This window comes from Herpailurus yagouaroundi, unplaced genomic scaffold (assembly GCF_014898765.1).
Source record: "Herpailurus yagouaroundi ecotype Mexico unplaced genomic scaffold, PumYag 66807, whole genome shotgun sequence".
Taxonomy (NCBI): Eukaryota; Metazoa; Chordata; class Mammalia; order Carnivora; family Felidae; genus Herpailurus; species Herpailurus yagouaroundi.
The window spans coordinates 402,599-418,469 of NW_024419698.1; the positions used below are offsets into that span (position 1 = coordinate 402,599).

Genomic DNA, 15,871 nt, shown 5'->3' on the forward strand with positions numbered 1-15,871 from the left:
GCTGTGGAGCCCTGGAGGCCGCCTCTGGGTAGGAGCTGCTTTGGGCATGCCGGCCCTTTAAGGAGGGGCTGGACTTGGTTAGAGGAGGAACCTAGGTCCTAACCAGGCTCTTTAAGACATGGCCATGGGAGTTGGCTCATCCGTGTAGGTAGAAGATTGGGCTAAATTCCTGAGGTTGCTGTAGTGAATTAACTTGCAATGGTGATTTGGAAGAATTGTCTTTTTGTGGGCTTTTTCTTTAATTCTAAGAATTTGAGGAAATATAAATAGAAAAAATATGTAAAATTCACTCTTTGGAAAAAATAAATCCAAACAAATGGTAAGGGAATGATCACATATTTCCTTTGGCATTGTCTTTATTGTAAAGAGAAAACATTTATTAAGCACCTGTATGATGTCACTCAGTGTGATAATAATCGTACAAAGAGAATAATCTCAAAGTTTGAATTAGATACTGATACAGACTGTGATGGTGTAGAGTAACAGACAGATCTGATTTGAAACCCAAAGCAGATTTACTTACTGATTTACTTACTAGATGCATGAGCCTTGGGCATTGCTTTTCTCCTCTAGAGAATGTGGATTGATTATCTTATCTCAAAAGATATTTGAGTAGATTAAATACCATAGTGTATGTGACAGAGGCTGCATATGTATCTTAGTTTTACTTCATTTTCCTATTCAGTTTGAGACTCTTTCTCTGCAGCACTACTGATATAATTAGTGTTTTGCTGTTTTGTAAAATTCCTTGCAGATGGGGTGAAAGGAGACCTCAGAAGAATTAATTAGCTTGCCCTATGGCTGAGGCTAGAATAATGGTTTTATTTGCTTGTGATTTAACATTGTTCCCACTGGACTTTAGCACCCCTGAGAGAAAGGGCCTCTGGCCTGCCTTTCACCCTCATTCTTTGGGCAACTTAACCAGGATGATATAACCAACAGGACCTTTGGACAACAGGAACTAGTGACTCACAAATGACCTTATCCCATTCTTCAGAATTTGTGAGGGGATCCCTTGTATATGAGGGTTATTAATCTTTGGTGACTGTTGGGGACACAGAGAATGGGCTGGGAACAGTGTCTTCAGGTTATCTTTGAGGACAGAGAGCAGAAAACAGGAACGATAGAAATATAAATTCAAAAGTAAAAGTGACATGTATATCCTCAAGACCAAGCTGGTTAATGGCTCTACTTCCAGAGCTCTGGGGAGTAGTAGGTCCCTCTTGTTTAGGCTTTCAGGATACATTGGAAAGAAAATTGGGGAAAAAACATTCTTCTCTCCAGATTGTGTGTCTGATGGTGAGAAAAATCTACCATTTATTCTTTATCATTATTTCAGGGGTATCATTATTATTTGACACATTTATATATTCACCCTTGCCTTGAGTCAGTTGTAGTTTATTACTTCACTTAAATTGATGAGTAATGAGAAAGTTGCCTTTAGCTATATAATCCATTTAGCAACTGTGTATTGGCATACTATACATCAGGAACTGAAACAATTGTTAAAAAGTCATTTTCTATTCCTTATTAAATGTCTTAAGTCTTAACTGTCTTCAGTGTCTTTTTCTTTGCCTGCCCCTCATATCCATTTTAGTCCTTGACCCTCGCATCAAGCCTTCCTTATATCCTCAGCTATTCCTTAGACCTTGTACGTTACTGTCTGTTCTGCTCAGTTGATACTTACCATAAATGAACTTAGAATGTACTTACATTCATTACTTTTTCCTTAAAACAATAGTTATATTATTCCTTCAGTTATTAACCCAAAATCAAATGCCATTTATATGAAACTTTCCCTGATCCTTGCATATCGAAATAAATTCTTTTGAGTTTCCATAGCATTTTGACCTGCATTATCTGACATCTACACTATTGTCTTCCCTGTATTATGGTCACTTGTGTATATGTCTAAGCCCCTTCCCCCTTTTCAGACAGAAAAAGGACATGTACTATTATCTTCAAAATACTGACCCAATTACCTTTCCCATGTAAACATTTGGTACATATTTTATAGATTATCTTCTAAGATTTAGATCCAAAAAGTCATGTTTTTGTTAGTGAAGGAAATCTTGATTGGGATTTTTGACCTAGATGATCATATAGTAGAATTGCCATCTTAATACTAAGTAGAGTGTGAATGAGTAACTATCATATTGGGCTCACTAGTTTATGCAAAGAAAGTGTGAGAATTTGTTTGATTTACTTTCTGGTGCTCATATAATAATCTTTTCAATTTGGATTTTTATACCTGAAGTTGGGTTTCGGATGCACGTATTATTCCCAACTCACGTTTGTTATCTTAGCTTCCTCACCTCTAAAATAATATGGTAACTTGTGATTATAAATAGTGTAAGTAAAACATTGGACCCCCTATCTGACTTCTAATACATATTTCATAATTGGAGAGTGTCATCATTTTTGTTATTTTAAGTAATTTATTTTATTTAAGTGCTGCTTGTGTGTTTGGAGAAGAAGAAGGTAGAGTAGTGGGATAAGACTCTGGTTTTAAATGTCTGTAACATGCTAGATGCTTTATATAATAAACTAAAAGAGATTAAATTGTACTTTGACCAAGTATGTAAGGTGGGCAAACTAATCTCTAAGATTATTAAACATTTTAAATTAAGAAGATATAACCTAACTCTATAGCCAAATCCAGGTATTTGATACCAATCCAGGTATGAAATCATTAGCATTTTTGACTATTTTGTTGTAACCTTAAACATCATTTCTAAATAGAATTTGTCACTACTTCTAGACTCTTTTCCCATCTCTCATTCCAAACTTCTCCTTTTCATCTCCCTGGTTGCACAACTTACCATCATCATAAATTTAACAAGGTTATTTAAACTCTGCACTTGACTCTTGTCATTCATGAATTGAGGTTACTAATACAAACTACCTCATAAGGTTGCAGTAGGGAATAAATATGTTATTTTTATACAGCACTTAGAATAAGTGACAGTGTAGTAAACAGTGGGGGAAATATGGTTGTTGTGGTTCCCATACTCCATGCTCAAAATGCTGGCATCAACTTTTCCTTTTTCTTCAGTTTGCTTATCTACTTAGTTGCCAAGGACTGTTATTTTTTTCCCCTTTGTATATAGCATCAGTTCCTTTCTTTTTATTCTGCCACCACATTAATTTAGTCCAGAGGTACAAACAACTAGCCTACAGAGTAAAAACAGCTCACACACGTTTTGCTTCCCCTAAATAGGTAAAAATTTCATTTTAAAATGTATTTAAATTGGTAATGCATTCTACATTGCTCAAAAATCAAAAAAGCACAAAAGGATATACAGTATTGAGTCTCCCTCTTAGTCCTTTCCCCTTGGCACTCATTTTGCCCCCCTGGAGGCAACTCTAAATTTATCCATTTATTAGAAATCCTTCCACAAACATTTTATGCATGTCAGAAAAGAGTAAATCTATATATTTTTTCTTCCCCTTCCCTTTTATACACAGTTATGAAGACACTCTACATATTTCTTTGTTTACTTGAAAATATACTTTGGAGACCTTTCCATGTCTGGTGTAAAGAAATCTTTTTGTGTGACTGCATAGTTTTTCACTACAGTTGATGCTTGAACAACACATATTTAAACTGTGGGTCCACTTATACATGGATCTTTTTGGATAAATACAATACAGTACTATAAATGTATTTTCTCTTATGATTTTCTTAATGCCATTTTTTTCTAGCCTTATTGTACAATTACAGTAAATAATATATATAACATACAAAATATGTGTTAATCATCTGTCAAAAGTTATATATGGATTTTTGTCTATGCAGAGGTCAGTGCCCCTAACTTCCTTATCATTCAAGGGTCAAATTTATATGGATGAGCCATAATTTATTAAGTAGTCTTCTACTAAGTGGGATTTAATATATTCCCCAACTTTTGAAGTGTTGTTTTTAAGAGCAATAATAAAAAAAAAAAAAACCTGTAAGTACCTGTATTAGTCTGCTAGGGATACAGTAACAAAATACTATAGATTAAGTGGCTTAAACAAAAGGAACTTATTTTCTCACAATTTTGGAGACAATCAGGTTGCCAGCATGACCATGTTTTTTTTCTGGCTTGCAGAAGGCTGTCTATGCTTTGTATGCTCATATAACCTCTTCTTTGTGCTCCTGGAGAAAAAAAGTGAGTTTTCTGGTGTCTCTTCTTATAAGGACACTAATCCCACTGGATGAAGGCCTTACCCTTATGACATAATTTAACCTAATTAATTCCATAAAGGCCCTATCTTCAAATACAGTCACATTTCAGGTTAGGGCTTCCACATATGCATTTGGGAGTAGGGAACACAGTTCAGTCTAGAGTATGTCAGTTTTCCAAGACCCATACTTTAAAAAAATGAATGATTGCCAATATTTCAAAATCATATTTTAATTAAAACTGAGAATTCCAGCTTCTGTTGAATAATCAGAAGATACTGGACCAGTATTTCTTCTTGTCAACAATTACATGGAGTTGTTGTTCCTTCCCTCCCCATCTGGCCTAGTTGACCTTAACCTGCCTGGCCCCTGTAGCTATTGAGTTTGTGACACCTATGTAAGCTCTTACCATGAAATAAATAGAGTATTCCAGTAGCTTCTATTTCTACCTTGATTCTTTCTGACTTCTACATTCTGTAGACCGCTGCCAGGACAACTTCCTTAAAACACACTTCTTAAATTATGCCATTGTCCTTCACTTTGCAATCATTTCCTGGGTGCCTACAAAGTTCTAGGCATGATGCTAGAAATTGGGGTTAGAGTGGTGAATAATTAGGATGGAACGCTGGCCTTCATACAGTGTATAGTCTACTTACTCTTCCTCTCACTGGATTTCCTTTCTGTCTCTTCTTGACTGATTCTAGATCCTCAAGGCCCACCTCACCACAGGTCGTTTCTTAGGAATTTTTTCTGACTATTCCACTTTTAGCTATCTCCTCTTCTAATTAGTGCTCATAGCCTCAAATCATAATCCAGCACTGCAGCATCTATTATCTTGTGATGTTTTGTTGTTATTGTTTTATTCTTAATTTTACCTCCCACACATACTTGGAATCTGAAATCTCTCTTTTTTATTTTCCAAAATAAGAACCGCATGCTCTATATAAAAGGAGCACCCATTGATCAGGTTTAGCTAATTTTTTCTCTCATGCTAGTGTAGACTCAATGTTGTAAGATCTCCCAACTTTTTCAGAAAAGCAAGAAATGGAATTAAAAAAAATCTGCTTTTGATTTTAACTTTTAACATCATTGTGATAATAAGCCAACATCTACTGTGAGCTGCCAATTTTCTCTATCTGACATAGACTACAAATTCCCTGAGGGTAGAAACCAGGTAACGACCAGGTGGAAATCTGCCGTTATCTGCTTTTCCCTCTCATACATACACACAGTGTCTACTACAGTGTTGGATATTTAGTAAGTTCTCTGTAAAGACTTGATTATTATCAGTAAGTTCCTCTTTAAGTTGATTATAATCTCCAATAATAATATAACATTTCTGCTTTCTCTAAATTCCTAACATGTGCCTTTACAAACAATTATCAGGACAGCCTTCTTCTCTACTTCCTTTTTTCCCAAATGTAACCATGCAAATTCCTTGACCTAGCTCCATTTTTGTATTTTAAAAAGTTACTCTTTATTTTTCTAGAGTATTTTTATTTTATTTATTTATTTTTTGCATTTCTCTTCCATTTTACTTCCCTTGAATACAAATTCACAAGCAGTATTCTCAGAAAGATCTTCACAATGCTGAGCATATATTTAACTTTTATTTATTTGCGACTGATTATCCTAGTTATTTTTTTTTTCTGTGCTGCCAATAATCTTGTTGTTTCATGTTAAATTAGAATGGGAGTGTATGATATGAATCTATTTTTTCTTGTTTTTTTAAACTAATTCTGATAAATATACACTATATAGTTATTTAGTTTTTTGTAGTTATATTCTAGAATCAATATGTAGCCTTAATAATAATAACAATAATAATATAATCAATATGTAGCCTTGAAAAATAATAATCAATATGTAGCCTTGATGATTATTGGCTCCTTTATTAAGCTTACCTCTTGGTGGTCCTACAAATTGAGATGGCCCAAGACTCTTCTAGAATGCCTTGAGTTGGTACTTCTGAGCCCAGGCAGTGAGTGGAAATGCCATTGAACAGATAAAGTCTCTACCCTTAGGTACCTGTTTTTCTAACCATGGACAAGGACCACTGTATTATTGTTTTGGTTGCTGCAGTGGCACCATGTTTAATTTGCTAGAAGAGACTGTTACATGAAATAATGGTATCGTTAAGTGAATTGCATGAAATTTTACATGTTATAGAGAAATGAGCTTATACTACTGTGGCTCTTTGTCCGTTTCCTAAACTGATGCCTCAGTGCCATGCTGAAGCCCTGTATTCTTACAGGTTTTGTCTGATGATTAACATCATGATTAAGGGTAATCCTTTAATACTCTTTGCAAATTTATAATAGTAGACCTCACTGCTAATTTAACATCTGCTAACACCTCACTGCTAACACCTCAAATCACCTCCATTATCATGATATTCAAATCATCAAACTATTCCAAAGTACAGGATAGTAGAAAGTACTTTAAGCAGTTAAAAAAAAAAAAAACTTTGGTATCAGACATCATCACTGGGTTCAAATCCCAGTAATTTACCAGCTTTGTGACCTTGGGGTTAATCTCCCTGGGCCTCTATTTCATCATGTGTATAATGGAATCAACAATAGTACCTACTTCACATAAATTGTGAAGATTAAATATGTCCTATTAGAAATGCCACAAGAATGAAATAATATGATATTTGGGATTTGCCTAAAAATACCCATTGAGGTGGGGAGAGTGTGTTGGGGGTACAGATGAAACAAAAATTTCTGTGAGCTGAAAATTATTGAAGCTAGTAATAGGCACATGGGGGATCATTTTTACTTTCGTATGCATTTGAAATGATACATAATAAACAAAAAAAATTTTAATGCTGTGGGAGTGATACTCAAGTTTACCTAATAGTTTGTGGAGAACTTGTTTTTCTTGACTTCAATTTCATAGATTAAGAAGAAATTTGGAAAGATATTATACACCTTCTTTCCATGTCCCTATCATAGAATCATATGTCATACAATGTTATAACTGGAAAGGAACTGAAAAGGGCTAAGTAGTTTATCAAAATGACACTGCTAGATAACAATGGAGCCTGGACTAGAACCCAGGTTTTCTAGCTCCTAGTTAAAAGATTTTCCCATTTTTTGACACTGTCTCATTTAATTATAGCACTTTTGTTGCGTATAAAAGTAGTTATTATTTTTTAAAAAATTTACCTTGGGGCGCCTGAGTGGCTCAGGCGATTGAACATTCAGCTTTGGCTCAGGTCATGATCTCACAGATTGTGTGTTTGAGCCCCACATCGGACCCTGTGCTGACAGCTAAGAACCTGGAGCTGATTCAGATTCTGCGTTTCCCTTTCTCTCTGCCCCTCCCCTGTTTGTGCTCGCTTTCTCTCTGTGTCTCAAAAATAAACAAACATTAAAAAAATTTAAAAATGAACTTATACCTTGTGGTGGGGGTACCAGACAAGGGGACTAGTTCTAATACTCGGAGGCTATATTCATATAATATACTTTCAAAGTCATAGTGAGCTACTTCCTGAGATGCCACATGTGAGGGTTCTTTGAGTTTGGGTTTTCCAATGGATCCCGTGGTGATAGGTGTGACCTTGTTTGGGGGACCTGAAGATCTTGCAATCTCCTTCTATTTTTTTAATGTTTTTTTTTTTTTTTGAGAGAAAAAGAGAGCACAAGTGGGGGAGGGGCAGAGAGAAAGAATCCCAAGTGGGCTTGGAGCCCAGTCTGGGGCTTGATTTCATGAATGCTGAGATCATGACCTGAGCCTAAATTAAGAGTGGGATGCTTAACCGACTGAGCCACCCCACAATCTCATTCTATCAGATACTTTTTCTCCAGCAACCATTCACTCTCCATTATGTGATCTGCTTCAAGCACAAGTAGGGGGATTCCACTGACTCTCAGGTCAAAGAGAGTTATAGCTTCATTATAGCTCTAGACTGCTATGGTTCAAATCTCAGTTCTGCCATTTACTAGCTTGGTGATTTGGGGATAAACTACTTTATCTCTCTGTGTTTCAGTTTCCTCATTTTAAAAATGAAGAAATAATGTGCCCAGTCAGAATTATGAATATTAAATGAATTAATACAAGTATTTTTTTTTCTTTTAACAGAACAGTACTTGGTACATAGTAAGTACTCAGTGAATGTTGACAATTATTGTTCTTTTATCACCATTCTGTTTTTAATGCCATGCTGCAAAGTAGCCTGAAGGTTTTCCCAGAGGCCTATCCCAAAAGTACTTTCTATTCCCCTGCAAGATACACAATTAAACTGTCTGAAAATATATGTGTATTCTAGGTGTTCTTTAATTATCTTTTTCTAATATTAAAGGCACAGGTAATACTTTTAAAAAACTACTTATAATCTCAAAACTGTAAAATACTGATTTTCATTTTTCAATAGTTCCAGCATTTCTTATAGTTCAGAGGCTGAAGGTGAATGGCTTCTCCTCAAGATCTGCCAAAATGATTGGTTTGTTGTCCTTAAACTTGTTCTTCTTTTAGAAGTTTTTGTTTTGTTTTGTTTTGTTTGTTCCATTTTATAAAGGTGCTTACCAGATTTAGGATATTGGAAAGCAGTGAGGAACACTGCAATTTGAGTGAGAGGATAAGAATTCTAGCTCTGATTCCATTTCTTCTAAGCTATGTGACTTTGGGCCTCCAAATTCATTATCTGTTAAATGGGAATGATATATGAAACCTATTTCCTTACTGTAAAATCTATGTAGATACACATGAGGAATTATTTGTGTTGTCCAAATTCTCTATCTTGTTGTTAAGATACTAGGTACCTTCTTAAGTCTGTTTTAGGGCCCACAGTGCTTTGCTTGATTTTGAAGTTGTAGGCCCCAGTGACTATTCCTTGGTTTCCACCTTAAAGGTTTGACTGCTCTCTTTATCCCTAGATTTTTTTTTCCTCTCAGGACTGACCCAAGAATAAGATGTGGTCTATTAGCCAGCCACCAACTCCTGTACCTTAAAGGAACTGTTCACTTTCATAAAACAAACAGATCACTATGGAAAATGCTACTTTGGTAAAAAAAAAAAAAAAAACATGGAAACATGACAAAAGTAATATAATCATATCCAATTTCTATGGTCATAGTCCCTGGAATATGGTTTGTGATGTTCTGCATACATGAGATATTGATATGCTGTGGATGAGGCTCAATCCTCCCTATCTCCTCTTCTATTTCCTCTTCCAGTACTCCCTTCCTTAGGAGAAGGACCAAAAACTCCAGCTTCCATACACAAATGCTTGAAGAGTCCAATCCAGGCAGAAAAATGGTTATTGTTTCAATTAGGTAATTTGCATTTCTGAAGCTCTCCTCCTGGTGTAAGTGACATCTCAATGGCCCAAGACACTCTAAACCCCTTTGGGTATTTCCTCTCCACTTTCTTCCAAGCTTCTGTGCACCTGTCTAGTCCCAGACAAGGAGAAGCAACTCCAACTCTAGAGAAAAGCAAAAGGCTTAAGAAGTCCTCTTTTTTTTTTTTTTTTTTGTAAAGAAAAACTGAACTTCCTTTAAGACCATTCTGTAGGCCCAAATTTCATTCAGTTTTAAATTTTGGCTGGCTAATTATTAAAACTTTTGTTTGTTTGTTTGTTTTAAAAAAGCTTTCTGTTAGCTTTCTCTCTGTGCACTCCCACCAACATTTAGGATGTTGTCCAGAGTTACCTAATGGCTATTCAAATTTTGCTGTTCTTTAAGTGAGAGGATACTAACAAGAAATGTCAGAGACATTCCTAATTGCCAGCTATCCCTTTTATGTCATTTGACTAACATATTGGCATTAGGGATGGGGCAAGAAGTATTATTAGACTCCTTGATTATTGCTGTTAAATAATATTGATATTATTTAACATTATAATATAATTGCTGTTAAATAACCTTTCTTATTTCCATGACCATTCATTGGGCATTAATTAGTACATTCTATGGAGGAGATATTCTGCTAAAAGATACAAGAGACGGTAGGCAATAGATACTAGTTAATTATTGAAGGGCTCAGTTGATGGTGAGGGAAACAGACAGACAATGCCTCCTTGTGCCAGGAACTGTTGTAAATACTTGAGCACATATTAACTTGATAAATATTTATTACAATTCTATAAACTGGTACTATTATTATTCTCATTTAACAGATAGGGAAACAGAACAGACACAGGGAGGTGGAAAAAACTTGTCCAAGGTCTTATTGTTGAGAAATTAAAAAGCCAGGATGTGACTCTAGGCACTCACTCTAGAGCCCACACATCTTTACCATACTTAGGTAGCAATGTACAATATGGACTAGAAGGAAAAGTGACTAGGAGATGATGAAGGACTACATTTAAGAGATATTTCTGCTGTAAAATTTATTTCAACTGATAACCAGTTGGCTGGAGATAGGGAGAGAGAACTCAGAGGTGACTGATTCTTGGGTTTCTATACTGAGACTGGCTTGATGATGGTGCTGAAAATTGAGATTGTAAACATAAAATGAGGAGAGGTTTGTGAGCACATTGAGTATGAAAGACTTGTTTGATGCCTCAAGAGATAACCTTCTGAGCTAAAGCTAAGGATTCTGGCCTTCAACAATAATAATGGTGGTGATGATAATAATAGCTAATTATAAGAACTTTTATATGAAAAAAAGTTATAAATGAATTTCCATGTACTCATTCATGGGATCCTCATAGTAACCCTATTAAATCAGAACCACCACCACCACCACCACCCCACTCCTGGAAGGTAAAGAAACTTAGGCTCATAGGGACTAAATAGCTTGTCAAAGTCACTCTTCTTCCTCAGCCCTGCTATCTTATAAGCCACAGGAATTGAAGAAGACCAATAGGAGATGACTCTTATAAGTTTGTCTAGCTAAAAATAATGAGATCTAGTCAAAGGATATGTGAATGGAAAGGAAGAACCAAATTCACTCCACTCTCTCCTACAAATGTTTCTGGCAGCAACCAAGCAAACTCTCCTGGATTCACGGTGCCCAACTGTGACTATATGACAGTCATCTGACCTAACATTCTTTTTCTACCATTGTATTTCCTTTTCTCCCCCTCTTCCTTGAAATCAGAAAAGGCTGCCCTCTCTGGAAACTCACACTTCATAGCTAATTACACCTCAAACATCTCTTACACATAACATCTCTAATTTTCTTTCATTCTTTCCCAATCTTGTCCAATTCTTGTACTTGAGAAAACACACTTCCTCATTCTCCTTTTCTGTCACTCATCAAAAACCTTCATAAATGTGTTGAACACCTACTATGTGCCAGGTACTATTCTAAGATCTTGAAATAAATCACTAAGAAAAATATCAAAGATGAAAATCTCTGCCTGCAAAGAGCTTACAGTCTAAAAGAAATCGTATTTTTCTGTGTCTGACTTATGTGTTTATTCTTTTCACTTCTTCCTCCATTAACAGCGACTTAACCCCCCCCCCAAGAGGCTTCATAGAAGCCTTATGACTCTGCAGAAAATAGTTTGAAATATTTTAATTCTAGAAAGAAAAGTTGGACCTTCCAAAAAAAAGTCCTTGATAAAGATTATGGGATGCAATTCCTGGGCATCTATCAGGTCAGTGATCTCTGCTACACTTGCTGACTCTATGTCTGGTTGATCCAGATCCCAACCTGATAACAATGTGCCTAGCATAACTTCTGATACATAGTAATTATGCAATAAATATTTAGTAAATTATTGATGTATATGTGAACAGTTCTACTCATATACTTGGATGAAAAGAAAAAAGAAAAGAAGGGAAGAGAAGAGAAGGGAAAAGAAAATCTATGTGTTTTCAGATAAAATTGAGGCTATTTTAATGTGTCAAAATTATCCAAACTCTTTGATAATGGCACAAAAGTTTTCCTCATAATCTCAATAGAAGATTCTTTGTGTGTTACTTCCATCAAATTAGGAATGGTTTCCTCAATTCCTGACATTCAATAAATAAAGGATTATTTTTAGCTTATTTTTGCTTTTTTTTGTGTGGCTATAATATAATTTTGTATCTTTGTTCATTGTACATTTCTTGTATTTTAACTGCATTAGGTATTAAATGGCTATTGTGAATTGACCTGTAAAATGAACATTTTTATGGGTAAATGTATTTGATATCAAAAACAATTAACTGATTTATGGACTACCTTTTGAAACACAATCGGGTCATAAATGAGGACACTAATTGTAATTGATTTGGAGACACTTAGTATGATCTAAAATCTTATCAATTAAGATATAAGCAAGCTCTGGATTTATCTTCTTTGCCCTATGTTTTCCTCTTTAGTGAGATTAGACTGTAGATCAATCAAAGGAAATCTGGTTGAAGAAGTACTGGTAGATGCTTCTGGTGGGAATGATTGTGATTGTGTAGAGCAGCATAATGAGGCCACCAAGTCTTTCCTTTTTATAGAAAGACAAATGAACAAGGAAATAGAAGACTACTTATACTAAGCCTACCTAGCTTGTGTGTTTAAGAGAGATAGACAGAAAAAACTTATTTAGAGAGATTTCGTGCTAATGTGTTAACAAGCTCGTTAGGATAAATATCCATACAAGTGTATGGAACTCCTTAGAAGGAGAACTAGACCAGGAAGGGGGAAATTATGTCACTATGCTGGTATCCTCCTTATGGATAGGGCTGGTTGGAGAGATTGGATTCTCATGTATATAGGATTTTGGGGGGCGGGGGAGCAGCCAATTCCATTTTGATGAGTAGAATATACAAATTAGAATGTTGTCCAAACACTGACTTCTCAATATCTAGTAAGTCTGAAAAGTAATGTTCATAGAATGCAAACAGGTATAACCAAGAGTAAATGGCATATGGTATGCATGTAGAGGATTAGATATTATTCTAAAATTGTGTTTCCCTTGTCTTTTTTTTTCCAGATATGGATCAACTCATAAACAACTTGGGGGTCTAACTTAATTCAAAAAGTGGCTCAATGCATGTCTTCAAACAGGTCAGTTATCAGGAAAATGAGATGTTAATAATATTGAACCATAATAGTGCTGAGTACCTGGCAATCATTATAGAGCTAATGCTCATTTTTTTCCTACATGTTTTTTGTAGCGTGTTGAGGACTGAAAAGGGGTGAAGGAAGGGATATTTCTAGGAAGTACCTGAAAGCTTGGGTTTCATGTCTGAACAAAGAATAGATCTGACCTAAGAGAAATATAGCCCCAGGGATCAAGACTATAGGGGCAAGTTAGACACTTGGTAGACAACGCCAACCATTTACCTAACACTGTTCCATATTTCAGGCACTATGAAGATTAAATAAATTGTCTTACTTAATCTTCATAATAACTGTTGAATAGTGTATTAGTTAGGGTTCTCCAAAGAAACAAAACTAACAGAATATGTATGTCTCCATCTCTCCCTAGATGATAGATATAAAGATAGATAGATAGAGAAATAGAGATATAAATTAAAATATTTATCTATTTACAACCTATATCTAGCTAGCTCGCTATTTAGAGAGAGAGAGATTTTAATGAATTGGTTCACATGACTGTAGAATTCCAATGAGTTCAAAATTTAATAGGGGGTAGGTTGATAGATTGGAAAGCCAGGGAAGAGTTGCAGTTCCAATGACAGTCTGCTGGTAGGGTTCTTTCCTGCTTGAAGGGGCTTAATATTTGTCTATTAAGGCCTTCAAGTGATTGAATGAGGCCAACCCATATTAATGAGGTGGGTTGCTTAACTCAAAGTCGAGTGATCTAAATGTTAATCTCCCAAAAAATATCTTCACAGAAACATTCAGAATAATGTATGATCAAATATATGAGCACCGTGATCCAGCTAAATTGACACAAAATTAACCATCATGGATAGGTTTTATCAATATTCCCATTTTACAGATAAGAAAATTGTGACCTTGGGCACTCCAAGGACAAAGATTGTTTTTCAAAGACAAGCATTCTGTTAGAATCAGAAGTCCCATTTTGCTCAGGGTTAAGTTGTAAAGTCACCCCATGAGTGAAACACAAATACAGTCAAAATTAACCTTGAAAAATCCCTTAAATTGTCTATAAAGTTGAGTGAGTATACAGTTTTGTATACCCAATAACTATCTGTTTCTTTATTTAAGTCACCAGATTAAGTACCTGGCTTACATTTAAGAGTCATATTTTACAAAAAAAAAGTTTTCTTTGATTTTTTTTATGTATTATTATTTTTTTCAAAATGAAATTTATTGTCAAATTGGTTTCCGTACAACACCCAGTGCTCATCCCAACAGGTGCCCTCCTCAATGCCCATCACCCACTTTTTCCTCCCGCCCACCCCCCATCAACCCTCAGTGTATTCTCAGTTTTTAAGAGTCTACTTATGGTTTGGATACCTCCCCCCTTTTTTTTCCCCATCCCCTCCCCCATGGTCTTCTGTTAAGTTTCGCAGGATCCACATAAGAGTGAAAACATATGACATATGTCTTTCTCTCTATGACTTATTTCACTTATTTCACTTATAACACTCTCCAGTTCCATCCACGTTGCTACAAAAGGCCATATTTCATTCTTTCTCATTGCCAAGTAGTATTCCATTGTGTATATAAACCACAACTTCTTTACCCATTCATCCGTTGATGGACATTTAGGCTCTTTCCATAATTTGGCTATTGTTAAAATTGCTGCTATAGGGGCGCCTGGGTGGCGCAGTCGGTTAAGCGTCCGACTTCAGCCAGGTCACGATCTCGCGGTCCGTGAGTTCGAGCCCCGCGTCAGGCTCTGGGCTGATGGCTCAGAGCCTGGAGCCTGTTTCTGATTCTGTGCTCCCTCTCTCTCTGCCCCTCCCCCGTTCATGCTCTGTCTCTCTCTGTCCCAAAAATAAATAAACGTTGGAAAAAAAAAATTGCTGCTATAAACATTGGGTACAAGTGCCCCTATGCATCAGCACTCCTGTATCCCTTGGGTAAATTCCTAGCAGTACTATTGCTGGGTCATAGGGTAGTTCTATTTTTAATTTTTTGAAGAACCTCCACACTGTTTTCCAGCATGGCCACACAAGTTTGCATTCCCACGAACAGTGCAAGAGGTTTCCCTTTTGTCCACATCCTCTCCTGCATCTAGAGTCTCCTGATTTGCTCATTTTAGCCACTCTGACCTGTGTGAGGTGGTATCTCAGTATGGTTTTGATTTGTATTTCCTTGATGAGGAGTGATGTTGAGCATCTTTTCATGTGTCTGTTGGCCATCTGGATGTCTTCTTTAGAAAACTGTTAGTAATGTCTTCTGCCCATTTCTTCACTGGATTGTTTTTCGGGTGTGGAGTTTGGTGAGTTCTTTATATATTTTGGATACTAGCCCTTGGTCCGACATGTCATTTGCAAATATCTTTTCCCATTCTTTCGGTTGCCTTTTATTTTTTTTTCTTTATATATGAAATTTATTGTCAAATTGGTTTCCATACAACACCCAGTGCTCATCCCAAAAGGTGCCCTCCTCAATACCCATCACCCACCCTCTCCTCCCTCCCACCCCCCATCAACCCTCAGTTTGCTCTCAGTTCTCAACAGACTCTTATGCTTTGGCTCTCTCCCACTCTAACCTCTTTTTTTTTTCCTTCCCCTCCTCCATGGGTTCCTGTTAAGTTTCTCACGATCCACATAAGAGTGAAACCATATGGTATCTGTCTTTCTCTGTATGGCTTATTTCACTTAGCATCACACTCTCCAGTTCCATCCACGTTGCTACAAAAGGCCATATTTCATTTTTTCTCATTGCCAT

At 36.1% G+C, this 15,871-nt stretch overlaps 1 protein-coding gene across 1 annotated transcript in view; it reads left to right on the forward strand.

Moving 5' to 3' along the window:
• Positions 1-13,029: 13,029 nt before the first annotated feature.
• Positions 13,030-15,871, forward strand: part of KLF8 (KLF transcription factor 8) — a 68,103-nt gene continuing 65,261 nt past the window's right edge. The window contains exon 1 of the mRNA XM_040466878.1: positions 13,030-13,105. Coding sequence (XP_040322812.1) covers positions 13,088-13,105 — 18 coding nt within the window. The 5' untranslated portion in view covers positions 13,030-13,087. The remainder of the gene's footprint in view (positions 13,106-15,871) is intronic.